At 46.5% G+C, this 27,206-nt stretch overlaps 1 protein-coding gene across 2 annotated transcripts; it reads right to left on the reverse strand.

The window, feature by feature from the left end:
- Nucleotides 1-8,483: 8,483 nt before the first annotated feature.
- S1PR3 (sphingosine-1-phosphate receptor 3) lies at nucleotides 8,484-26,954 on the reverse strand. 2 transcript variants are annotated; one of them, XM_049895582.1, is made up of 3 exons: nucleotides 26,892-26,954; nucleotides 25,870-26,077; nucleotides 8,484-13,706 (listed from the first exon to the last, which is right to left on the reverse strand). In XM_049895582.1, exon 3 carries the CDS (start codon nucleotides 13,549-13,551, stop codon nucleotides 12,424-12,426), a length of 1,128 nt encoding a protein of 375 aa, XP_049751539.1. In that variant the 5' UTR covers nucleotides 13,552-13,706; nucleotides 25,870-26,077; nucleotides 26,892-26,954; the 3' UTR covers nucleotides 8,484-12,423. The 2 variants fall into 2 exon arrangements, with proteins under 2 accessions (XP_049751539.1, XP_049751538.1); XM_049895581.1 differs by lacking the exon at nucleotides 26,892-26,954 and having other exon boundaries at nucleotides 25,870-26,164.
- Between the last annotated feature and the right edge of the window lie 252 nt (nucleotides 26,955-27,206).

A 27,206-nucleotide genomic window follows, 5' to 3' on the forward strand; every position in this document is an offset into this window, starting at 1 on the left:
CTGGTCCAGCCGACGGATGCGAAGGAGCTCAGGCCTCTTTCGGCAGATTGGTATCAGGGCTGTGGAAATCGGGCAGTGCCTGGAGGCTTGGGGTCTTATTCAAAACCCCAAAGGGAAGGCTTCCTTACAGGTCAAGTTTAATAAACATTTTCCAAGTTCTCATATGCATATTAAAGGTGTAGATACCTATACATCCTGTACAAATTATTCCTCTATATCTATATTTTTTAAGACTGAGAAAGATAAGGTTAATGTTCTGTGCTGTATGTTTTTAATGAAAAAACAACAAGTTTGACTGTCATTATCCCGGTAAATATTTAATTCAACTGACCCATGCCATTGGGGAATTCCTTTAGGAAGAAGCTACCTGTGGCTTTACCCAATAAGCACAATATGAGGCCAATAGAAGGCAAACAGTGGTTACAACAACCAACCCATTGCCCTTGAGTCAATTCCAATTCATAGCAACCCTGCAGGGGTTAGATCATAAAAACTGAATTGAAATAGTAAGTCAAGATGCTGCCCATAAAGGTCCAGCTCTGTGTTTAAATCTCTGTGAAGCACCGTGGGCTTTCTGGCTGGGAGCTCAGACTCCTCCCTGAGGATGCTGGGGCCTTGTCGACTGCCTCCACGCTGCGGGCCCTGGGTTTTCTTTACTGGGCGATGCACGCGGCTTTATGAAACAGCAGGCATCATTCCAGCTCCTTGCAGCTGGGCTGAGAACTGGTCATCCTTCACCACATGTCAGACCTTGTCGTCAAGGGCTTCTTGGGGAAATTCATTTTACTGCCGGTCTGGTACAAAATAAGCAAGCCTCCCTGATCGAGGTCTTGATTAACAAACACTTCTCTGTTCTTACCTGTATAATGACAAAATGAGTTTCCGCTGAGGGATAATTGGGGCAAATGTTTGGCTTATCTATCCTCCTGGCCAACTAGTTGATGACAGGCTGCTTGTGGTAACCAGTCGCTGTCATGTCAGCTCTGACTCAATGGCGACCCATGTGCATTAGAGTAGAACTGTGCTCCAAAGTGTTTTCAGTGGCTGATTTTTCAGAAGTCAGTCACCAAGGCTTTCTTCCAAAGCGCCTCTAAGTGGACTTGAACCTTCGACCTTTCGGTTAGCAGCCAAGTGTGTTAACTGTTTGTGCCACCCAGAGACTCTTCTGCTTGGGGTAACTGCTAGTGAAATTGCTCCTTTCCCTGCTATGGAAGAAGAAGGAAAAAAAAAAAAAAAAGCATGTGTAAGAGCTGTGCTGAAGGCACAAGTAAGTGCATCTCCTCAGCCTTGGGTCCTGGGAACAGGCGAATTGGCTGTTACCCCCAGGTTTACATTTGCCTGAAATGTGCTACAAGGTTTGGGATTTTTTGGAATCCTTTTGGGGTTCTGCTTACAGAATGATTGATGGGCGAAATGTCTTCTTGTCTCTACAACCAAGTTTACCAGCTCCTCAAGGACAAGGGCACGTTCCATGTGCAGTGCTTTGTCTTGAACCCCTTTGAGATCAAACACTGTGATTTCCTGCAAGGCCACTTGGTATTAGGAAGCTGACAATATCGATAGCTTTGTTTTATATCTAGGTAGAGGTCATCACCTGATTTGAAACATGTTGTCTTTTAAAAGATGGGTGACTTCATACCTCCTTGGGCACCCTGAGCAGTGGTCTAGGATTCCTTGTGAATTCCCTCGGCATGAACTCCTCTCCCCCTTGACCAGTGGAAAAGAAAGATGTTCTGAACAGGATTAGGGTGGAATGGAAATAGATTTTAAAGAACCTGGTGATTAGTAACTGCAAAATTCTGTGTATGTGAGTAGGCAGATGAGGTAGTCGAGATGGAAGGACCAGGCTTCTTTGGAGTTTTTTCCCTTAGAAGGCCCATTGAGTCCAAGACAGCAGTGAAAACAATCTGCTAGAATAGTCTGCAGTGGATTAGAACTCTATGGAGAGTCCTGACCCTTGTCCAGACCACCCTACTGCTTCCTGGGACGGCTCTGGTTTCAGATCCAGAGCTGATCCTGGACTCCAAGTCACCCAAGCAGAATGGCAGCCAACTGGGGGTTCCGGGCAGCTGTGGAAATAAGCTCCTGCCTCGTGACTACGTAGACTGCCGTCAGGACCGCTCTGTGCCCCAGGCTCTAGGAGGCTGTGGCCTGCAGACATATGTGAAGGCTTGACTTCCCGGGGAGGGGTGATTCTCCTGCATGTGAGTGGCCCCTAGATAGGAGTGTATAAAATGACTTTTTCTGACATCCTTGCACACTGCACTTGAGCAAGGCCAAAATGCAAATATTAAGGGGCAAGAGCAAAGTGGGAAAATTTTAAGAACCATGAACACCTTGAGATTTGGCCTGCTTTCTTTATGGTCTTGGGGCACTTATGCCGTGGAAATCCATAGTTTTAGTAACCCGCTCCTTGGAGGCACTGTCTGTCTCAGTGGTGGTCTACGTGCATGTGTGTATATACATACACACGTAACTCTTATGTGGGAATCAATTTAGAAAAGTACAAGTATCGGGGGTCAATTTTTTTCTTTTCCGTAGTAATTCAAAACGTATATTTCTAATCTCAGATTACAAGATTACTTACAACGAAATGGTGCCAGTGAGAAAACTGGCACTCCTTTTTAGCCATTGAAGCAGATTTCAGGCATGGCAGATGGCAGCGATTTTTCAATTGTTCATCCCTTTCCTTTGGAAAGTGCCATAGAGCCCGCAGAAGCCAGCTCATCTCTTCCTTCAAACATCCATGTGATGGGGTATTACTATACTCCTCGCTTCACAGAGGGAGAAAATGAGGCTCAGTGGGCATTACAACCTGTCCCAGGCCACAGGGTCAGCTCTCTGAAGCGAGGGCTCAGCCCTTCACTCACTCAGCATTTCCTGAGCTGCTGCCGGCCCAGCCCTGTGCTTGCAGCTCAGAATGCAGAGACAGAGGAGATGGGGCTTACCCTCCACCCAGCCTGGGCCCCTCTTCCCTGATTTATGAGACTGCATGTCTGTCTGGGCGTGGAAGGGCTGCTGAGCAACCAGGCAGAGCAGCACCTGCCCCTGGGCTCCAGGGCCCTGACTCCAGGGCTCTGCTGGGCTTGCTCTGCGCTGCTACACCGGCTCACCCTGGACTCTCTGAGTCTGCCCGGGGCTGCTGCCCCTCTTGTGGGGCCACCTTGCCACGCAATGCCAGCCTCTGTGTCTGCCTGGAGCACAAGTGGACGGGCTCAGCGTTCCTAAAATGGCCCGTCTCTGCTCTCGCTGAGTTGCCCTGGAGGCCTACTCTCCTTTCCAGGCCTACAAAACCCACTGCTGTCTAGTCGACTCTGACTCCTGGGGGCCCCATGCATGTCAGAGCAGAGCAGCACTCCACGGGGCTTCCAATGGCTGGAATCTTACGGAAGGTCTCTAGGCGGCACAGGTTGTGCTCGGCTACAAACCCCCAGCAGTACTGTGGAAGAGAGGCCTGGTGATCTGCTTCTCTTAAGATTAAAAACCCGTTGCTGTCGAGTCAATTCTGACTCATACCAGCTCTGCGGACAGAGTAGAACTGCCCCCATTGGCTTTCCAAGATCGTAAATCTTTATGGAAGCAGACTGCCACATCCTTCCCCTGCGGAGCAGCTGGTGGGTTCACTCTGCTGACCTTTCAGTTAACAGCCGAGCACTTAACCAGTGTGCCACCAGGCTCCTTCTGTCCAGCCAAGAAAACCCTATGGAGGAACTTTATAACATGTGGGGTTGCCATGAGTCGGGAATGACTCAATGGCAACAGTTTTATTTTTAAATTTTATGGAAGTAGATTACCAGGCCTTCCTTCTGCGGCACTGCTGGGTAGATTTGAATTGCCAGTGTTTTGGCAATTCAGATCATCTGTGCTGAGTTCAAATCATTTGTGCCACCCAGGGACCTCCCATGCGCACTACTCTGCATGAATTAAGGTTGTTCTTAAAATTGCACCCTAGTTCTGCCGAGCAGCTTGCCAGGCCTTCTATGGGGCTGTTCATTGCTGGCTTAAACCAGCCTTGGCTCTCGGCTATCAAGGCTACGCTTGCATTGCTCCTGTGGAATCAGGTGGGCAGTCTGATAAAGCATTCAAACAAGTCCTAGTCCAAAATACTATGCTCAACTTAGCACTTTCTTGGCCTTTTATATTAGAGGGGCCAGATGACTGGGTGTCTGCTCAGCTGCCACCCCTAAGTCATTACAGCAACAATTTTACTTAAGGTCTTTTCGGAAGGTGGCAGGGGGGAGGGGTTGGGGGCTAGACAAAGGCCAATAGGTACATATGGTGTTTCTGAGGATCCTCCGGTGGAGAAGGTGAGGTCATGAAAAATTTAGAATGAAGCTAGAAAGGGACACACCATTGTGAGGAGGTAAAGGGCCAGCTTAGAAAGAAGAACAAGCCTAGGGTAAAAGTGGGCACTTTTCCATGACTCCCAGGAGGGCCCTAGTGCTCAGGCCTCAGTGGACACATGTCTCCTGCCTCTTCCCCCTTCCTAGGGTCCTGAAGGTGGCCCTGGCTCCTGAATAGAATGCTTCTTTCAGGTAGCGTTGGAAGCTTGGGTAGGTTCTTTATAAAAATAATGCTTTAAAGCTCTCGTCCTGGTCCTTAGCTGGTCCTGAATCTGTTACTGTGTGTGGAGACCAGTCGCCCATTTCCTGCCTGCTGGAGGGGCAGGTAGGAAGCAGAGGCCGTGGGTCAGCTGGGCTGCAGCACACGCAGGGCCTCATGGTCATGACTGGACTTTCCAAGCCTTGGTGGGCCACCCACACAGAAGGGCTGAACATTGCCGTGGGTCAGCTGGGCTGCAGCACATGCAGGGTCTCGTGGTCATGACTGGACTTTCCAAGCCTTGGTGGGCCACCCACACAGAAGGGCTGAAGGTCATGAGAGTGGTCGGAGGGTCGAGCGTGTAGGTGTAAGGCAGGAAGAATGGCTGCCCCCTGGGATTCGTCATTCACAAACATGCACACCCGTTCTGTCTCATTGGCCCAGGTCTGGCTGGCTTATATCCAGCCACAAATACCTCTCTGTGAAAGGGTGACCACCTTACTGGAAATGGAAAGGAAATTGTGGCAAATTTGCCAACATGTCATTGCAGGATGCAGACAAACCTTTCTACCAGGTTTCAGGATGAAAATCTGGCTCTTCAACGGAGCTTGTAAAGCAAATCCTAAGAAAGATGAAATGGAACGTATTGCAAACTTAAAACTGTCACTGCTTCATACGGGATAACGGGAACCTTCCTAGACTGACCCAGCTGAAGGGCCCCATACTTCAGATGAGGAAACTGAAGCCAGGTGACTTTCTGGAGGGTCATGATGCTAGTGGCTGAATCGAGGGTTGAGTGCAAGGTTTATTAAGGCCCTTTGAGACTTATCCATAAAGCTCACCCCTATGAAAAATGGCAAGAGCTCTTCGCTCCTTGATTTGTTTATGCTCCATCATAAAAAGCATAAAGCTGGGAGTCACTCGAATGGAAGAGGAAATGTTTCCACTTCCTCTTAGTTTGAGTTCTTCAGATCCTGAGATAGGATTTGCATGTGTGCAGTTTATTTGGGCACTGATCCCAGGAGTAAGGAAGGGAAGGAAGCTGATAAACAGTGTGTTATCTAGCAAGTTGTTGTGACGTGGGCAACTGGAGCTGATCCCACTGGCGAACCCTGGGAGACAGCACTGAACACACCTGGGGCTGACCCAATGGAGTTATGGGAAGTTGGGATATCATCCACCAAACCCATCAGTGGTTCAAGGTTGCTTCTGGCACAACCACACTCTGGCTTGTCCTGTGCACACCTGAGCGGGAAGCTTGTGGCAGAGACACAGGTGTTTGAGATGAGCAGATGGCGCTAAGAAGGCAGGCATAGAACCACCTGGAAGGCTTGTTCAAACACAGATTGCAGGGCCTCACCTCCAGTGTTTCTGACTCAGTGTATTTGGAGTGGGGCCTGTGAATTTGCATTTCAAATAAATTGTAAGGTGCTGCTAGTCAGGAGTCTACGCTTTGAGAACCACTGATGAGTGTGGGTCACCAGCCCTCACGGGTCTCCCATTGATGACTTTCCACCTTCTCTAATTTAAAATTATGTTTTTATAACACTTCATGTCATAGATCCCAGGGCCCATGCTGTGAGTTTAAAAGTGGAAGATTAATAAGCATTTATAACTCCATTCGATTATTGCTGGCAGATAAAATGCCATCTGCCAGCTACAATTTATTTATAATGGGGTTTATACATATTTATAAGTTTGCAAGCAAAAATGCAGTTTTAAAACTGGTACATTTTATAGCAGCCAGAAAAATTGAAATTTTATACCAGGACTTGCGAATGTCAGTTGCATGTGTATATATGTATATGTATATACACATAATTGTATTCAAACAGATATGCACCTATCTACAGGTACACATATAGATTGGCTCTGTGTGTACATCTTGGGACTCCTCACAGAGTTTTAATTTTTTAACTAACAAGGATAACTAGAAAGGGGAACATGGACCTCAAGTGTCCGGAGAGGAGCAGGCCTGGCATTTATGGACACTTGAGAAAGGGTCCTGGATACCGCGGATGTGGATGGGAGACAAGACACGAGGAGCAGCAGGGAATCGAGGCGGGACATGATAGAAGGACACAGGAGAAGCAGGAAGCCAGTGAGGGGAGGTAAGGAAAGGAGAGGACGAGAGGACAGAGGTAGGATGAAAGGGAAGAAGATGAGAGGGCCAAGACGGAAGTTCAGACTTCCATTTCTCATTTATCCAGCAGTGACATCTATTGTGTTTACCAAAGAAAAGAGCACACCTGTCTGCTGGGGAAGGCTTGGTGCTTGGAGGGACGGGAGGGACAAGCTTTGCCTCCCCCCGTGCAGCCGCCTGACAGTTGACCATAGCCTCTTGGTGTTTCTAACCACACCTTCTCTTGACCTTGTTTGTCCATTATTCCATTGAGGCAGCAAGTATTTACTGCACAGCTAACTAACTGTGACAGACACTCTGGTGAGTGCCTGCCTTGTTTATACTCTCTTAGGAAGAGCATGCAGGCACAAGGGTATTAGTGTGCTAATTGCTACAATGATGGCAGGTCCAAGTTCAATAGGGCCACGGCAGACAAAGCCCCCAGCTTGGTCTAGGAGTCAGTGAAGGCTTTGCAAAGTAGGTGATAGATGTTGAGTTTACAGGAGGCAGGCAGAGGCAGGGAGGCCCCAGGAAGAGGGAAGGACACGTTCAGGAATGCATGAATTGAATTGCCGATGTTAGCAGGGCAGGCTAGAGGCAGAGGGGAGACTGCTTCCAGCATCGCTTCTTTCCTCTTCTGCTGTCACCAATGCCCTGACCAAATGAACCCCTTAGGTCCCAAATAGTGTAGCTCCTTCCTAAAGGCTGGATGAACCATTCTCACTAAAGAATGCACCAGAAACAAGATCACATACAATTTTAAACTTCTATTTTGTTGTTTCATCTTGAAATGCTATAGGTATAAAAATATGCACATGAGGAATAAATGCTGTGGTACTTAGTTTTGAGGTAATTAATTCACAGTCATCTAGGATTTTCACCACAACCAAAGTTTCTAACCATCAAACTCTAGTGACAATTAAAGCAGAAATTACCAGGCAAATCCATCTTTGAGCATCGAATGACTTTTTTTGTAATGACTGTGTTGGTTCCAAGTGGGATGTTCTTTGTTCATTTGATTTTCAAATATAACTTGTTTCAGAGTAAATACTGTAAAATTAAGTGAAACAATGTTTATTTGTCTTCAGAATTAAACAAGAATTAAACGTTTGGTGTTTAAATCCAAGAACTAGGAGAAAACTCCATGTAAATTTAATGTGTTATTTATTACTTTTGAAGAAGCACTTGGATGGTAAATTATACATATTGATAAATGAGTAGTGCTTGAAAATATTGTGGTTTGTTTTCCATTCACTTCTGTGAAAAGAAAAAAAAAAGAATTATCGTAAAGGTCTCTAAGTCTCTGCTTATTGACAATTCACCACTTTCTATTTAGATATTGGAACAGAATTGGCTTTTTGAGAATCCCTGAGGAGTGGAAATACAAAATTGATTTGAAGTTTTCTAATCTGTGCTCCATGAAAAATGATAAAACCTATGCCATTTGGCCAACATCCTGGAGATTTGAAAATGCAATGGGTGAGGAGAACTGGCTTCAATTCCCTCCTCACATTGAATGAGCCCATTGCACTTCTTTAGAAAACGATGACTTCCAGCTACTGTCCCTTGACTCATCGAGGGCAGTCAAGTAGGGGTGCCTGCACTGCATTCCCGGTGTCATTGTCCTCTGTACCCCAGGAGCGGATGGTGACGCACCTGTAGGTGATGCTGCACGTCTCCTCGTAAATGGTTATCAAAAAATGTGCCTTTATTATCAGAATCGTGGTGTGTGCATTTCTGATTATGTAGCAAACCCTTTGGATATTTGACTTGGCTACTAAAACCCATTTAGGTGTTAGGTTTTGCACTTGTAGATACAATTCAAAAGCATGGAATTAATCATTTAAGTTTTCTATAAAACTAACCTTGTTATATTTCTGTAAAAGGTCCCTGACCATTACATAGAAACCAAGGCTCAAAGGGTGGAGAAAGACAATTGTTTTCTAAAGAATTCTATCATATACAAGACTGTAACTGTAAGTCTGTTGGCAATAAAGAATACTGTGAAAAGTCTCTTCCTTGGGGTAGTGGATCTTGCATTGTCTCACAAAAGAGAGGCCATGTTGGAGGAGAATTTGAAACTTTTCCATACAAAGCCGATATTCTTTTCTCCCAGGGAACTCCTTAAAAAATGATCACAACAAAGCCTTACTCCATCTGTTGAGGGTGTGGAGTCCAAAAGGCAGCTGGGCAGGAACATTCAAATGAGAATTGAGGTTAAATAATGTGATTTAGCTCCTCAAAAAACCAAACCAAACTCATTGCCCTCAAGTCAATTCTGACTCATAGCAACCCTATAGGAAGGAGTAGAACTGCCCCATAGGATTTCCAAGGAGCTGCTGGTGAATTGGAACTGCCGACCTGTTGGTTGGCAGCTGAGCTCTTAACCACTGTGCCACCAGTTGGCTCTTGGGCAGAATCAAAGGTGGATAGATAGGCAAGAAGCCTGAAGCCCCAGTTGTGTTGCAAGGATTTCTTCCTAACAAGTGTCACTGTAGAATAGTCTGCCTGAGCACTGGGCTTCTCTCTATGCACAACACAGGACGGAGAGGCTAGGACCTACCACTTGTAAAGAACAAAGCTAGGCTAAAGGGTAGGAGGCAGTGCTGGTTTAGTGGTAGAATTCTCGCCTTCCATGCAGGAGATACCAGTTTGAACCTCATGTACAGCTGCACCACTTCAGTGGAGGACTGCGTGTTGCTATGATGCTAAACAGATTTCAGTGGAGTTTTCAGACTAAGACAAACTAGGAAGAAAGGCCTAGTGATCTACTTCCGAAAATCAACCAATGAAAACCTTATGGATCACACACCGATCATGAAGATGGCATGGCCCAGGACTGGACAGCATTTTGTTCCCTTGTGCACAGGGTCACTGTGAGTCAGGGACTGACTCTGTGGCAGCTAACAGCAGCGTAAAAGGCCGGTTCTGACCTGCCCTCTCCTGCTGCACCTGGTGTACGAACCAATCACAACAAACAGCAGAACCAAACATCCCCTCTCTTTTATCTGTACTTTTATTGCCGTGACTCTCAGGATTTTCTCCCTATTCAAAGGGCAATCCATTGACCTTCCTTGAAATATAATGTCCCCAAGCCAGTGATGCTTCACTAAATATATCATCTATGGTAGTGGGGGCATATAGGAAGAAAATGGATATTTGAGGTTCTCCTAGTGGTTCAGATTCTGGAATACTAAGAAGCACTGGCACCAGTTGAGAAGCGAGGTTGCTGCATTCCACAACCCAAGTGGTGGCCCCATGGGTAACAACCCTACAATATGGACTCCCAAGAATGGATTTGTATGAAGGTTTTTGCTTAATTTTTTTAACAAACGCACACCGGACATAGTAAAGGTTACTAATTGAAATGAGATTTAATGCACAGCTTCTCTGTGGTGGATAAGATTGCCTCTTGCCAAACTTGAGGGTTATGGCCTTGAAACACTCAATTTCTCAGTCATCTCAGGCTAGCTGTGATGAATGTACATACTGGGATCAAGGTTGATTTTTTAATTTTTGAATACATCAAACTAACACCATTACTTTTTGCTGTACTTTTATTTCAAGTGGCTTAAAAGTTTTGGGTTATCTCAAAGAAGTCTACATGATACCATGAATGTTGATACCTCCTAATGGGAATGGTAGTTGTGGGCTTCCTGGAAGGGTCAATGGATGAAAGCTGAGATGCTTAGATATCAGGGAAGACAGGGTTATGATGCAAAGTGTTAGTAATATTAGCTCAAGAGAGATCCAGGGCCCCAAAGCAAGTCAAAATTATGGTATAAATAAAGTCCTAAATTCATTTCATTCCCTAAGTGAAAATACAATACCAAACACTTTGTCTCTTTAATGCATTTGATTGTTTTCTGTTTTCTTAACTTAGTACCCTAATGCTTTGCTTTCTAGAAATCCCATCAGTATTCTCAGGCTATTTGATTAGAGAGCAAGCTACTTCTTAGTGATGTTAAAAGACAGCAAAAAAGGCCACCTATGATCATCTCCTTACAAAAAGGTCTTAACAGTGACAAAAATGAAGAAGGTCTTTGGTCAGTATGTGGATACTACCTAAAAACAAACAAATACTACCTAGCACCTACAAAAATGTTTCTCGGTAAGAGCCACCTGATTCTGACAACAGGTGTCAATTTCTCTTGGAAAAAGTGACGAACTTATGAAGACCACTCTTTGGGTCTTCATGCAGGCCTAATTCCCACTGAACCTAAACGTAAAGAGGCTCTGAGGAGTGGTTTACACAAGTAAGTCTCCTTCTGAAGGTCTTTTTCTTTTCTTTTTTTTTTAACAAAGAACTGAAAACATCAACATATGCTTATGGTAGCTCTACAAACATGGGTATTTTTCTTTCCACGTATTTGGCTTACATGTAGAATCCTTGGGGAATAATATGTACATAAATGCCTTCTGAGTAATCCCTTCATAAGGTAAGCAGAGTGACATAGATTCAACCTATGTTGGAATACAAAATTAGTGTCATGTACCTAGTATTAAAACACACCTTTTTGAAGAAGGCAAAAAGTGCCAGATCATGTTTTCTGGCCTGATAAACTACTGTCAGTACTACTTATTCTCAGTGTCAACTTTCAGGAAGCCGTGAAACTTTGCTTACGGTGCCAGTTATTCAGTTGAGACGACATGGTAGATGTTACTGACTTGGTGCTTTTCCAATATAGAATCAAAAACTCTTCATTACATTAGATAAACTACTACCTGGCGACTTGGAAATGTTGAACAGGCCCGTGGTTTGTCTCATTGCTTTACCTTTGTGGTTTCTTCCTTAGCTACTCTAATGGTTCTTTCCTTGGTTACTCTCGTGGTTCTTTCCTTCGTTACCCTCGTGGTTTGTTCCTTGGGTGGCCTGGTAGCACAGGGCTCCTAGAAGATCTTGGCTGGCTTTTCTCTGATTTGGAGAAACCCCCAAATAATCACGTAATTTGGCTTTTTGATCTGCTTTAAAACCATGTCAGGGACATGTGACTGATGACAGTGCTGGACCCAGCTGTGAGAGGACCTAGGCCCACAGACCCAGCTCATATTCACCAGGGTCCTCCAACAGAGGCAAAGTCAGATCCGCATACCTGGGACCAGCCTTGGACAAAATCTTTTGGGAACTTAGACCTTAAAATCTTGCATAACCTTAGACTTCATATCAGTGTGAGGAGACTAAGAACAGCATGTCCACTCAATTCACAACTGTATCCTCTCAGCTGTTTGCGCAATCAGAACACACGTACATAACCTGCTATATAGCTGCTTGGTCTATTGCAACATCATGTAGGGGCCATATGGCAAACACGTGAACCACAAAGGTGCTGTAACACAGAAATATATGAATACAGACTCATTCATTCTCTGCAAAATAAACAGAGTGTAAAATTATCCTAATGTCATCCAGAGGCACATGTGTGAACCAGAATGATGAAGATTCAGTATCAAGCGGCTGATAATGTCAGCCGCTTAATACAGTTGGAGAGCTCTAGAACCTGATGCAGACTAGGTGCACCCACTGTCTGCACTGAAATGGGTTGGCAATTCCTTAGGTTCTGCTCCCTGGGCAACTCCCACAGTGGGCAGGCTGTCAGGCCACATACAATGTGCTTCCTGAGTCACAGCTCTGGAAGAACCCCGTGGGTAGGATGCATGCAATAAATAAGAACACGGTCACAGAGCGGGGCGCCGTCTCTCCCTGTAACTAATGGTGGGCGATGCGTGGACTCTCCCTTTGCTCCCAAAAGCCAGCATCCTCACTTGCAGAGGATCCCATTTGTTAGTGTTCTGTTGTCAGTGACACGGGGGGGCGTCTGGGGAAGGTCTTCCTTGATCTTCGGGGAGTGGCTGCTGTTGTTGCTGCTGCTTGATTTGCTGCGACTTGGATCCAGAGCGGGCTGGATGGGCGAGGAGCGGGCGCCCCGGCCCCTGACCAGGCAGTTGCAGACCAGACGGAAGAAGGCCCGCCGCATCTCCTTGCTGGCCAGCGTGTAGATGACGGGGTTCATGGCAGAGTTGAGCACGGCCAGCATGATGAACCACTGGGCCTTGAACAGGATGGCACATGCCTTCACCCTGCAGGCCACATCGATGAGGAAGAGGATGAAGAGAGGGGACCAGCAGGCGATGAACACACTCACCACAATCACCACTGTCCGCAGCAGGGCCATGGACCGCTCTGAGTTGTTGGGGTTGGTCACCTTGCGGCTGCTGGACTTCACTAGGAAATAGATGCGTGCATAGAGGATCACGATCGTCACCAAAATGGCTATGAAGATGCTGATGCAAAATGCAATGTACTTCTTGGAGTAGAGAGGCAGGATGGTGGAGCAGTCGGAGAGGTTGTGGAGGCAGTTCCAGCCCAGAATGGGTAAGGCACCCAGGGAGAAGGCAATGAGCCAGCACATTCCGATCAGGAGGAAGACACGGTGTTTCTTGTTGGCGTCGTAAGGCCTCATTTTGATCATTGTCAAGTGTCTTTCAATAGCAATGGCCAACAAGCTGCAGGTGGAGGCCCCGAGAGCCACAAACATACTGCCTTCCCTTACAAACCAGACCGTTGGAGACAGGGTGAGAGTTTTCTTGCCTGACATCAAAATGTTGACCTTATATGCTATGCCGGCCAGTAAGTCGCAGAGAGCCAGGTTGCCGATGAAAAAGTACATGCGGTTGTGAAACTTGTTGTTTTTCCAGATGGCGATCAAAACCATCAGGTTCTCCAAGACAATGAAGCTACAGATGATCAGGAACATGGCCGTGGTGAACGTGCTGCCCTGCGTGGCCTCCTTCAGCCTGGCCTCCAGCTTTCCCACGTAGTTGTAGTGTTCGTGCAGCGTTGTGTTCCCTGATGAGGGCTTTGCCTGGGGCATGAAGATAGCAGCCATCCCTTGGAATTCACAGAACTTTACCTCCGAAATCCACGAGAGGGTGCTCTGGGAACATCCTCCAAGGCAATCTTTTCAAAGAAAAACAATGACTGCAGCTCAGGCTTCGGAAGGATTACATGCCAAACTCCAGTAGCGATGCTGAAAATAGGTTCCTGTAGAAAAGACAAAAGGGAAGGGTGCCATCAAAAAATTAAACACCACCAAAACAACGATGACAGCAGCCAAGCTGGAGAGGCCCGAGGATACTAAAGCGTTTTTAAGGCTGGGCATGTCAAGGATGCAGGGAGTGCTTTTTAAAATACATGCCAAGTTTATAAGCGACTGAGGGTGACTATGAGAAGTCATTTGGTGTCTGGAGTAGCGGGCGGGGAAAGCCAGTGTGTGAGCGCCAAGATCATTTACTCATGAAATGATGATACACAGGCCCAAATTCGGTTTTCTTCTGAAATCTCAAAGCACTTAGAAATGCTAACCAGTTCATCCTCAATCTATCCCCATGGGAGCTGGTAAACAATTGTACCCAGTTACTACGAGGGAAACGAAGGATTTTCTCAGGACAAAAAGTCAGATGGGATTGGGAGGATGGCCTAATTCCCGGGACCTCCCAGATGGTTGAGCTTTGGGGCAATGTGGTGGGAAAGCAACCACAATTCCTGGACAGCCTCCCCTGTGCCAGGCCAGAGACAGAAACCGGATCTGGGTGGGCTGCAGCCCTGAGGCCCCACTGCACAACTACTGAAGAACGAAGAGCCATAATGCCATGCATGCCCCCCCAAACCCGATTTGGAATGAGCAGCTATGGCTGGAACAGGTGACGAAAGGAATGCAAACTTACCAAAAATGGAATCAATTCCTACTGAAGTTAAGGGAAGGAAGGGAAAGCAATGATAGACACACAGATTTCCAGGGTGTCTTAAAAACATTCAGAGCCCTGGATTTCAGATATGAACATCTCATCTCCCAAACCAAAATCAATGCGTTTGAGCTGAAAGAAACTAACGTTGGAAGCACTAGTGAGATGGTGAAGGTGGTGAACCAAGGAGCCAGACTCTCTTTGGATGCTAAACATTAATCCTTTCTCCCCTTGACCCTGGATATTCCACCCCTCTCCCACCTCCACCCACTGGGCTAAACGGATCTGACTTCTGTGATGTTGGTTATGAAGTAGACCCAACTATTGATGTAGAAATCTTCAGTGGTCTCGTTACTTTAAATTAATTTTATTTGGGTATTTAAATATCTAATGAAGATCAAATGAGGTTAATTTAAAAACAGCTCATTTGTGTGTATGAAGTGAAGATTTTTTTTTTTTTAATGTTTAAAATACTACCCAGAGCCAAATGGACCACTCTCTAATGATGGGGCCCTGCATTTTGGAGCCCGATGGAATCTGAAGGCGTCCTCCACTCACGGAGTTCACTCCAGGTCTGAGGCCCAGGGGGGCTTTTTAACAGAGGGCCTAGGTCCTTCCAGAACCTGGGAGCTCTGTGGTGGGACTGGTGTGTGGAGGTGAGAAGAAAAGGAGACTTCAGACAGGTTTCCCACCTATGCTGGGGGGCCCTGTTGACCCTGTCAGAGCCTCCCCTCCCTTACTTGGTTTGAGGGTCTTCAATTTCCTGACATCTGGAAGAGGTGGCCCTGCTGTTTCTTTGCATAGACATCTCCCTGTGTCATGGAACTTAGGCGTGTCAGTTGTACTTGAAACCACGTGGACTCCAGTGTCCACCTGCCCTCTACCTGGAACTGCCCCGCGGAACTCTTCTGTGGCTCTGAGAGGAATCCAGTGTGAAGTTACAAAGGACGGAGAAGTTTGAGGTCAGGTCTGATGTCACATACCTGCGCCACCTGTCTGTCAGGTTGTCCTACTGTGGTGGCTTGTGTGTTGCTATGACACTGGAAGCTATGCCACCAGTATTTTAAAGACCAGCAGGGTTGGCCATGGTGAACAGGTTTCAGCAGAGCTTCCAGACTATGAAAAACTAAGAAGAAAGGCATGGTGTGATGTACTTCTAAGAATTATCCAGTGAAAACCCTATGGATCACGGAATACTGAGACTTTGAATTCTGTACTTTGGATGGGTCTCCAGTAAAGACCAATTGCTGGAGAAGGACATCGTGTTTGGTAAAGCAGGAGACCAGGGAAGTTGATGGAAACCTTCAGTGAGATGCAGGGGCAAATTTTCCAATAATCAAAGTACCCGATCATCTGTAGTGAGCAATTTCACATGGGTTTCACATCTTTGAAACCCATGTGAAATTGTCACTGCAGATTAGTAAGCACAAGTAAACCTGTGCTTACTTTGCTTACTGAGTCATCTGTCCCCATCAGGGATTGTAAATTTAAAAAGAGCATTCGAGTCTGTAGGAAGGTGCGACAGGGCTGGGAGAGAGACAGATGCCAGCCACACCTAGAAGCAGAACGTTTGATGTGGAGACAAAGAAAAAAAAAATGAAACTGTTCACCACCAATGATCTGGTAAGCCAGGTGTAGTTACCTTGCTTATTGATTAATTTCGGGTTGGGGGTGAGCAGGATTGACACAACGGCCACAACAATGGGCTCAAACATACCAATGATCATAAAGACGGCACAGGACCAGGCAATGTTTTGTTCTGTTATACATAAAGTCAATACAAGTCAGCTCCCACTCGATGGCATCTAAAAACAACAGCTGGAAGAAAGCTGTATAGTTTAGCAAAGGCCCTCTTCTAACCTCAAAGAGGAAAAAGCAGATCAGTTTTGAGATGGGGCTAATAATGGCTAAAAAAAAGAAAAAAACTCAGTGCCATCCTTTAAAGGACTAGAGGGGGACACCGTCCCCTGGGGTACCCGTAAGAGGCAGCCTAGCTCCCACACTCCCTCCTCCGGCCGTGGCCCACCCTGAGCCAAGAGGCATCTTATTGCTTTCTGGACAGAAGGTGGACCGCCTCTCCCAGCCCAAAGAAGAGCTTGGCCTTGTCGGCAGACACTCCTGCAGATGGTCAAGATGCTCGGCATCTTTCCCAGCAGCTCCCTTACACTTTTGCTCCTCTAATTTTATTTAATTTTTTATCATCCTTAAAGCCCAAGTCATTCCACCTGCTCAGTAACACTGTCTGGAATCAGCCCAGTGCCCAGTGACTTTTCTCTGAGACTGCATACCACTTAGTTTTTCATTGCAAGTAGAAGTAATAAAACAAAAACAACAACAAAAAAACAGTTGTGGTTGAGTTGACTCTGATACATGGCGACCCCGTGTGTGTCAGGGTAGTACTGTGCTCCATAGGATTTTCAACGGCTGATTTTTCTGGATGTAGATGACCAGGCCTTTCTTCTGGGTGGACTCGAATCTCCAACTTTTCAGTTACCAGCTGAGTGTGTTAACGGTTTGCACTACCTAGGCACCCCAGAAATAATAATGGCAGCTGACATTCCCTGAGCAACGAGTATGTGCCATTTAGTCCGGAGGATGACTTACTGGGTGATCTTGTTTAATACTTGCAGCAACGCTGGCATCTGTAGTATGTTTCATAGCACCTTCTACTTTCGCAGGCACTCAATCAATGCTTGTGTTCTTTATTATTTGTTGATCTATTTATTTCTTAATCTGTGAGTGGAGAGTCACTATTCCCACTGCCCACATGTTGCTCAGCGTCATGGATCGAATTGTGTCCCACTAAAATATGTGTCAACTTGGTTAGGCCATGATTCCCAGTATTGTGCTGTTGTCCTCCATTTTGTGATTGTAATTTTATGTTAAAGAGGATTAGTGTGGGATTGCAACACCCTTACAAAGGTCACATCCTTGATCCAACTGTTAAGAGAGTTTCCCTGGGGTGTGGCCTACACTACCTTTTATCTTTCAAGAGATAAGAAGAAAGGAAAGCAAGCAGAGAGGGGGGACCTCATACCACCAAGAAAGAGGCACTGGGAACAAAGCTCATCCTTTGGACCTGGACTAGAAGTGGAGAAAGTTCCAGTCCAGGGGAATACTGACGAGAAGGACCTTCCTTCAGAGCCAACAAGAAAGAAAGCTTTCCCCTGGAGCTGACACCCTGAATTTGGAGTTCCAGCCTACTAGACTGTGAGAAAATAAATTTCCCTTGTGGTATTTCTGTTATAGCAGCACTAGATGACTAAGACACTCAGATTCCATACTCCATCAGAGGAGTCATGTAGGTGCTTCTACCCATGCCATGGCCCTCACCCGTGACAAAACACCAGCATGAGGAGACCATATGCCTCTCTGGTTGTCTTATCACCATTTTAACAGCAGTGTTGCATTAAAACCAGTGAGCATTCTGCTATTTCACACAGCCACAGGTCAGTAAATCACACCAATAGTGTTTCCTTTTAAGGAAGAAATGACACAGAAAAAAGGCAGAATTTAAACGCTCTTTGCGAGTGGTACTAATGGCTAAATGCTCAACTACTAATGGAAAGGTTGGGGATTCAAATCCACTCAGAGGTGCCTTGGAAGAAAGGCTGGGTGATCTACTGCTGAAAAATCAGCCCCTGAAAACCCTACAGAGTGCAGTTCTCCTCTGACACGTGGGGGTGGCCATGAGTCAGGGTTGACTCACTGACAACTGGTTTGGTTAGCTGCAGCTCCTCCAGAGAGTTAAAAACAAAAGGTGCCCAGAGCCAGCTTCCTGAGAGTGTCTTCTTTTCTCTGGGCAGAAGGATGTTGGGGCCAGAAGTCATTACCCCGCTGAAGAGGGAAATAGCTAAGGCTCAGACTTGCCCGGGGCACAGCAGTGAGAGTGGCCTTCCACCCACAGGAGGCAGCCTGGCCTGCCGTCAGTGGGACCATCTCCCTCTTTCCAGCACACCATCACCCCCTGTTTTTTATCTAAAATGCCCCAGCACATTTGGCATACCACCGGAAGACTTCTGCCTCAGAAACGGAGGAGGGCAAAAGTGAGTTAATATCAGAATCATCTGAATTATGAAAATATACTATACTAGTAAAAAGGTGAGAAACATGAATTTGTCCTTGAATTCCAACCTGAGCTGGGAGACAGAGGCTTCCAGTATCTGCATGGTGACCGCGTGTGTCTATGCTGAAAGCTGCAAGGACCTTTGAAATTAGTTTGTCTTCTGTGCCTCAGGGCCTGGCGGCCCCCATAACATATATAACACTTTATATACTGTGTGATCTTTCGTGAGCGCTCTCCCCACCTTATTCTGCCATGCAGCATGGATAGGGGGCAAACTGAGTTTCTTCAAGATTGTGAGTCTTGAACTTGTACTTGAGTGTGAAGAGCAAATAGACAGCTGGCTCTTCAGGCCCCACCTCCTTTTTCCTGACACGTATAGGGTTTTTACAAAACTGAACAAATTAAAACACAAGGAAACAATAGAAATTAATAGCAGTAGAATAACCACAATAATATAAGGTATGCCAGAGACACAGCAGAACTATGACTTGAGGGTGAACCTCTTTTCCCATCAACCTTTGATTGATAATTTCCTTAATTTGATATTCGTCGCTCAAGGAGCGTATTTCTCAGAACGTCCATGTTAAACGCTATTCTCCTCCCTTTGCATAACTGAAAGGTATCTGAGCTGTCTTTGGAATCTAAAAGCCTATTTTCTTTGGATTGTCAAAATTACAAAGTAGGCCCCATCCTGAGAGTTGAATGCTAGGCCAAAGGGAAGCTATCTGGGAAGCCAGCTCGTCCCATGGCTCAGTCAAAGTCCAAAACCTCAACACCCACCAGAAGTCAGACCAAGAAGGGTAGGCCCCGGTCCCAGCAGGCCTCCTCGTGCCCTTCCTAGCCACCCCCTCCCCACCCCCAAGCACAACCACTATGCCAACTTCTAAGCCCCTAGATCAGTTTGGCCTGTTTCTGACCTTTTTGTTAATGGAACCCTACGGTATAGAGCTGCATCTGGCCTCCTCTCAACATTGTGCTCACGAGAAACAAGCATGTGGCTGCCTGTAGATATTGATAATTCATTCTCATCGCTTCCACTGTGTGAGCTCTCCACCATCGGACATGGACTAATTTCCAAGTGCTGGCTAGGACTGGTTGAGGCCATGCTATTGCTGAACACGTGCCTGCATTTCTGTGGGGTCCCCTTGACTTCTGAGTGTTGTGTCGGCTTATAGTTGGGAGGTTTATCATTGTGGAGGTGCTGGGCCATGCTTCCCTAGGAATAAGCATTTAAGAGGAAGGGTCCCTGCGGAGGCTACAAGTACTGGACCTCCCCGTCCTGCAAAATCTGTGTGTGTGAGGAATGGGGTCAATCAACAGAGGGCAGTACTTAAATATTATAAATCCTTACATTGTATTTTATTTTAAAATGCAAGTTTCTATCGCTGGCATTGTTAAAGTGTGGCCATTGCTTCATTTCCACCTGAACACTTAAAAATAAAGCCACAAGTTGGTGAATGTGGCTATGTGTTGGCTGGTTTTGCACATATTCAGAGAGCTGGGGCACATTCCAGAAGGTATGGGAATGAGGAAAAGTGCCAGGATAAAAATGCTCTTTCTCATTACTAGCGGTCTTACAACAATTACAGATTCCTACAGTGAGCTGCCATTTAAACGAACCCTTGTCACTAGCACAAAGCACTCACTGCTCAGTGTTTAACAAACAATCTTGCCTTGACAACCAGGAAAACCTGTCCCTGTCACCCCACTCTGCAAGGGCCTTTAGTATTTAATTTGCATCTTCAGTCATTTCGTATTTAATGAGATACACTGCCCACATCTGAACTTCTCTTAGTTCTACTCAATAAAAACCCTGGTATCTAAGAATTTTCATTTCACCCTCATTAAGTCAGGGTCACCAAAGCTGACCTCCAAGCCTTTTAACACCAATGCTTTTTCTTTTTGCTGAGAAGGAATAAGATGCCTTTTAGATCCACTTGCATGACCCCAAGTTGGACCCATGTCAGTGTCAGTGAGGCTCACTTTCTTTCCCCCTGGGAGGGGGCAGCCTGTGAGGGGAGGTCAGATGGATTCCAGATGTGCTTTTTACTCTAGCAATTCACTTTCTCTACACGTCAATTTGAAAAATAAACAAATTATGGACAGAAGGGAAAAGTATTTCCACAAAGTCTGGTCTCTCTCTCTGTCTCTTTAATGGTATAACAGTAAGGCCCAGTGAGACAGCGAGAACATTCTCCTGGTCGGATGCATGACGCTGTACATTTTCCCAGCTTAATCAAAGAGTTCATCATCCAAACTAAATTAAAACACCAGCCATTTGCCAACAAGCAAAATTTCTTGGAAAGCAAGAATTGTTTTTTCCCATCTAAAAGAATTTAGAAAGGAAATAATAAGTTGGCAGTTTTGTGGCTGCAGCAAAATCTTTTCAACTCATGGTTTCAGAGTTAATTCGTTGCAAGATGCATACTTCACCCGCACAGGAGCCGCCTGTTTGGAACTCAGCTCTAGGTTCATTACTAGAGTTGCTCAGTGAAGTAAAAGCCATGAGAGATGAGCTAGGTAAGGGTTTGCCATTTTTCCCCCTTTTCTTCTTCAGAACACAGGAATGAATTAGCCTTCCTGGCCAGGCTTCCTGCTTCCAAGCCATTCTCTTTGGCAAACAAGATGCTAGTGTGGAACTGGGTACAGTCCAGGGAAAGCCCAAATACTCCGGCTCTGTGTCACAGAAAACCTCGGAACAGATCCCCAGGGTCTGCCTCAGGAAAAGGTCTCCTGGGCTTCGTCCATCGGAAGGCAGCTGATTTTGATACAAGAGATCTTTTAGATCCTTTGCTTTTCAACCCTTTTCAAACTCTTTCTGTTCTGCTTGCTCTTAACAAGGCACAGGCTTGAATTCTATCAAGACTTCAACAGGACAAACGAAGGTGTGTGGAACGAAGCCAAACAGTGCATCTGGAAGAACAGGAGGTATCCTGCCTAAGAAGTCTCCGATTCTGCGATCTCTGCCATCCCTTCTCAGCCACACCACACTAATTCAATGCACCAAACGTGGGCACATGTCCTCACAGCACATCTGCCTTCCGAATGTCACAGGGGAAACTGAGGCTGAAGGGGAGGAGGTCACCTGCGCTTAGTCCCACAGCTTGAAATGGGCAGGCTGGGCTGGGCACACATATATGTCCATGTTGGCCTGACCCCGTACACCAGGTCAGAGATAAGCTTTCTGGGTGGGTGGCTGCAACCTTTCTCCTTGTTCTTTATCTAAATGGTGACAAAAACTTCACTGGCATGATTTTAGAGCCAAATTGCTTCTAGCTATTCTACTAGCACAAAGCTGGAGTGCTAATCTCAGGGATCTGACTAAAATATTTTGAAAACAGTGAAGTCAGGGAAATGGAGTAGCATCATCAAGGACAAACTGACTCAGGAACCCCACCCCAGGCCCTAACTGTGCAGGCCTGACACCATATCGATTGCTGAACGGGGAAAATCCACTCATTGGGTAACACTCTCCAATGAACAGTTTTTCACTGATTTGACTTAACTAGCCCATTGCCTTGTCTCTTATAAATACCGTTTCAATGCCTCAGAAATAGAATGTAACAACCCAACTGTCCACCAACAGAGGAATGGATCAACGACACGTGGCACATACACACAATGGAATGTTGTTGTTGTTACTTGCCTGGAGTGGGCTCCAACCACATGCACAACAGGAAGAAACATTGCCTGGGCCTGTGTCATCTTCCCGATCATTGGTATGCTCGAACCCACTGTTGCAGCCACTGCGTACTTTCAGTGTCTTCCAACCTAGGGGGTTTGTCTTCTAGCTCTATATCAATGTTCTGCTGTGATCCATAAAGTTTTTAGTGTTTAATTTTCAGGAGTAGTTTGCCAGGTCTTTCCTTCTAGTCTGTCTTAGTCTGGAAGCTCTGATGAAACCTGTCCACCGTATGTGATCCTGCTAGTCCCTGAAATACCAGTGGCACAGCTTGTCTAGCATCACAGTTTCACACAAGCCTCCACAGCAGGACAAACTGACAGGTGGTAGAGTAGAATATTACTCGGTTATAGAAACAAATGAAGCTCTGATGCGTGTTACCACGTGGATGAACCTTAAAAACATTTTGTTAAATAAAGGAAGACAAATACAAAAGGACAAATGTTGAATGGCCCCACTTTGATGACATAACTAAAATAGATGAATCCATCAAGACAGATTAGTGTTACCAGGGAATGCAGGAAGTGGGGTATGAGAATTAAAAAAAAAAAAAAAGCTAAAAAGAAGAAATCAAAGGGAAAAAGTTAATTTTTCTAGTGCAATGTTGAATCATTTAACATGATTTTATACTCATGTGGGTCATTTAAATAGACTTCAAGTACTGAATTAAAAAAAGTTGATGTATAATAATATTATTTTATGAAATATAAATAATATTTACATGCATATTTAGGCATAAAAATATAAAAGGATACACCTAAAATGTTAATGATATTTAGTTATGATTTCTGTATGGGATAGGGTGATTTAAATTTTTTCTTTTTTGTGTATTACCTAGTTTCTGCACCCTTAATGTATGTAAAATACAAATGAAACAATAAAAACACAGAATGCAGATGAAGGTAGTGACTTCCTGCCCAGAAGCCATGAGACGAACAATAGCTGATCTGTGTTATTAACTACAACTAGGTATGATTCCAGGAGCCTGGGTGGCACAAGTGCTTTGTAACTGGCTGCTAACCTAAAGGTTGGTGGTGTGAACCCACCCAGCAGCTCTGCAGAGGAAGGGCCTGGCAAACTGCTTTTACGAAGATTACAGACAAAAGTACCTTATGGAGCATTTCTGCTCTGTAACGCACGAGGTCGCCATGACTTGGGCTGACTCGTGGGCAGCTAACAACAATGGATGTGATTCCACCCAGTATATCCTTTTCTCCCAAGCATTGTATCAGCTCCAAAAGCTTACGGGAAATCCCTACAAGTTAATCAGACAAAAAGGTTACGGCAAATGGGTGGTATTGGATGACGCTAAAATTGATAAGGAAATTACAAAGGCAAATGTGAAGCAATAAAAAGCTCCCACAACACGGAGTTCTGGCTGAGGTAAACAGATGGGCTAAGGGCGGCTAGCCCACTGTGTCAGCACCTGGGTCAATGTCTAAAGTCCAGGCTGCAAAAGGGACTCTGCAGTAGGGCATTCCTCAGTGTTCCAAGATTATAACCCAGCCACCCAGTGCCATCGAGTTGAAGCATGCTCAAATTCTCAATTTTTGTATAATTGAAAATACACGCATACACTGTAGATGTTGAAGCATTTCTCGGAAGGTAGAAGAGATGCCATGGAATCAAGTTAGTATCTTAATATCCAGAAAGAGGAAAATCATTGCACGAGTTTTGAGAAATAAGGCTCCTTCTGCAGGGAATGGGAGTTATAGCTTCCAGATCGAAAACTAGGACAGTTGGGCTGTGCACTTAACATAACTCCCAAATGCAAAGAAAAAAATGCCATTTCAAAGAGAAGCCTGGAGTCCCTAGGTGGTGCAAATGCTTAATGTGCTCAACTGCAAAAAGAAAGGGTAGAAGTTTGAGTCCACCTAGAGATGCCCTGGAAACCCTGGTGGCATAGTGGTTAAGTGCTACAGCTGCTAACCAAAGGGTCGGCAGTTCAAGTCTGCCAGGCGCTCCTTGGAAACTCTATGGGGCAATTCTACTCTGTCCTATAGGGTCACTAGAAGTTGGAATTGACTCGATGGCACTGGGTTTGGTTTTGGTTTAGAGGCGCCCTGGTGATCTACAACCGAAAAACCTACCCTGAAGACCCGATGGAGAATAGTTCCACTCTGACACACATGGAGTAGTCAGGAGTCGGAGTCGAACCCACAGCAACTGGTGGTATATCTTAGAGCTCATGCAACGAGTTGGCCCACTGCGACATCTGCTAACTGACAAAACCCAACGTGTGGTTCTTCCATGCCAATGGAATCACTCACCTAAGTGCCGAGCCCTGCGTCAGTTAAGAAGGGAATTGAGCAGATGTGGACGCTCGGGAGCACAGAACACTGACACACACTACCACCCCCAGTCACCATGGCCAGAACACTGACACACACTACCACCCCCAGTCACCATGGCTACCAGCCACTGGCAAGGCCATCCTTAGTCACATGCTCTCAGAACCTTGTCCTGCCATCACGCTTTCTAGGAATTAAATTTTTTCTTAATTACACCTGCAAGATTTCATCTATGAAGAAAAGAATACTGAAAAGATGAATTAGGAACATGTGATTATATACACCATTTGCCACTTCCACTGTCTGGATTTCGAAAGACGTATAAATGAAGTACTCAGAGTTCCAGTTTAGTGGTGGGCACTTCTGTTTTTAAAGTAATCATCCAGAAAACCACTTTGCTCATGCTATCACCCTTTCTTCTTCTTAATCTTCAAAACAAAAACCAAAAACCAAACCCATTGCCTCTGAGTCGATTCCGACTCATAGCAACCCTATAGGGCAGAGGAGAACTGCCCCATTGAGTTTCCAAGGAGCACCTGGTAGATATGAACTGCCAACCTATTGGTTAGCAGCTGTAGCACTTAACCGTTATGCCACCAGGGTTTCTAAATCTTCAAAGCAAGGTGTATTCCCTTTAAAAAATTCCAACAGCAAGTTCCTCTCAAATCTAAATATAAAAACACCACAAAGAAATATGCCATTGGCAGTGTCCAGTGCCAGACAGAGAGACAGATGTAGACCAACCAGAGACTGTACAGACTGGGATACAGACATGGAAAGACAGAGACAAGACCTACAGAGGCTGGGCGCTAAAAGCGGCAAAGCTTCCACAAGCTCCCCGCCTCAGGCCAAAGAAGGGCTTTCCCTGCCTTGCTCCAGGCTGTGTCTCAGCCACGAAGGCGAAACCCAGTACTTTTCCGTGGGAGCCTCATTCTTAGATTGCGGGGACTTTACCTTCTAGCCCCGGATTCTGGCAGCCTAGCCCCTCGTTTAAGAAATAGAAGGACAAATGGAATTTTATGGTGAACATAATGAAAAGGAATGATTTCCCCAGGCGAATGACCACAATGCCCCGCAGCGTCCCCAGGTCCTCTCCCTGGGAGAGCGCCCAACTTTTTCATTGTCTAGGGAAAAGGTCTGGTAGAACTTCCTCATGGAAGGGGACCCTCTCCTTCACTTAGGTTATTAGAGTCCAGCTCATTTAAATGCTTTAATTGTAATTAATCACTCCGACCCGGGCTTTGGCTGCCGGAACGGGATGGCAGAAGGGAAGAGTGGATGCTGATGTGGGTAGCCCTGGCAGCTATGGCGCACTCTGCTCCACCGCCCCGTCACTGTCCAGCCCAAGATCAGTTGGAATTTTGTCAGAAAAGTGGGCCCAGCTGGTCTCCGCCCCCACTCGAATAGAACCTCGCCGGCTCACCTCGGTCTTGGAAGGGCACTCTGGCCACCAGCATGCTGGCGGGCGGTGCACGGCGGTGCCCGGGGCGTCTCTTCTTCCGCTCGGGTGCCAGCTGGGAGGCAGACACAGGGCGCTGCGGTTCTAGCTCGGGTTCACCACCCGCGCGGTCCAGCCACCACGCTCGCGAGGGATCCCGGTTGTGTGTCTCCGGGACAGGATCGCTCAGCCACTGCCAACCAGCCAGAGCGCAAAGTTTTCCAGTAGCCCGCCGGGGCGGGGCCTCCGGCGCCTGCCTCAGCGGTTCCTCCGCCCCCATCTCCTCGCGCTCCCGCCGGCCCCATCTCCCCTACGCCCGGGTCTCCCCGCGCCCCACACCGGCCGCTTTCCCGAGTGGGGCACGCCTGGGGCCGCAAGCCGCCCCACGCCAGCCCAGAGCCCCTCCCAGACCAAATTCCTCACCTGGCCTGGACGCCTTCCCCTCGTTGTCCCCACCCCTTTCCACAGTCCCCTCGGTTTGCCCTTCTCTCCTCGCCACCAGCTCCCTGAGAGCTCCTAGGCTCCGCGGCCTTGGAAGCCCTCTCCTCTCTCTCCTTCCCAGGCCAGCTTCCATCCCTGCGCCCGTGTGACGAGCCTCCAGGGTGCTGGCCCTGGGGACCCCAGGACGTAGCGGGGACAAATTCCGATCCAGGTCTGGGGAGAAGACGCGAGTTAGACTTGGCCCCCGCGCCCGCTGCGTTAACCTTGGGGAGAAGCCGGGCCGCGCAGGGAAGGTTTGGGCCGTTTATTATCATTATAATTTCCGTTGGAAATTGACCGGCTAAGGGCAGAAACTTGTGACGAAGCATCTGGTCCCTAGGAGAAGTTTCACTTGGACTTGTCCACTCTTCTAAGCCCTCTCCCTCTCTCGCCCTCGCGTCCTCCCTTTCCTGCCCCGACCCTCTCCCACGCAGAGACCCAGACTCCAGCTGGGAAGAAGGGCTCTGTGCACCCTAATCCTCCCCTGCACCCCTCCCTTTGGGGACGTGGCAGCACCACTCACAGACCTCCAGCGGGCCATCTCAGCCGGCTCTCCGCCCTGCACGTGGATGTGCCTCTTTTGTGGTGATAACAAACGCAAAGCGTTTAAAAAACAAAAACACATTCTCAAGAAGGCAGCTACCACGATTTTCCAATTGGAAGCGGAAAGCAAAGGTAGTGAACAAAGAAACACTAAAGCTTTTTGAGGTGAGGGGAAGGAGAAAAACAGAAACAGAAAGGAGAAAAAGGAGAGAAGAAGGGGAAGGAGAAGGCAAAAAGGAAGAACCCAAGGTTTGTTACCCACGGCAAGCCTGCGGTTTCCTGGGTGGACAGGATCTGGG

This window comes from Elephas maximus, chromosome 9, assembly GCF_024166365.1.
Source record: "Elephas maximus indicus isolate mEleMax1 chromosome 9, mEleMax1 primary haplotype, whole genome shotgun sequence".
In the NCBI taxonomy this organism is placed as follows: Eukaryota; Metazoa; Chordata; class Mammalia; order Proboscidea; family Elephantidae; genus Elephas; species Elephas maximus.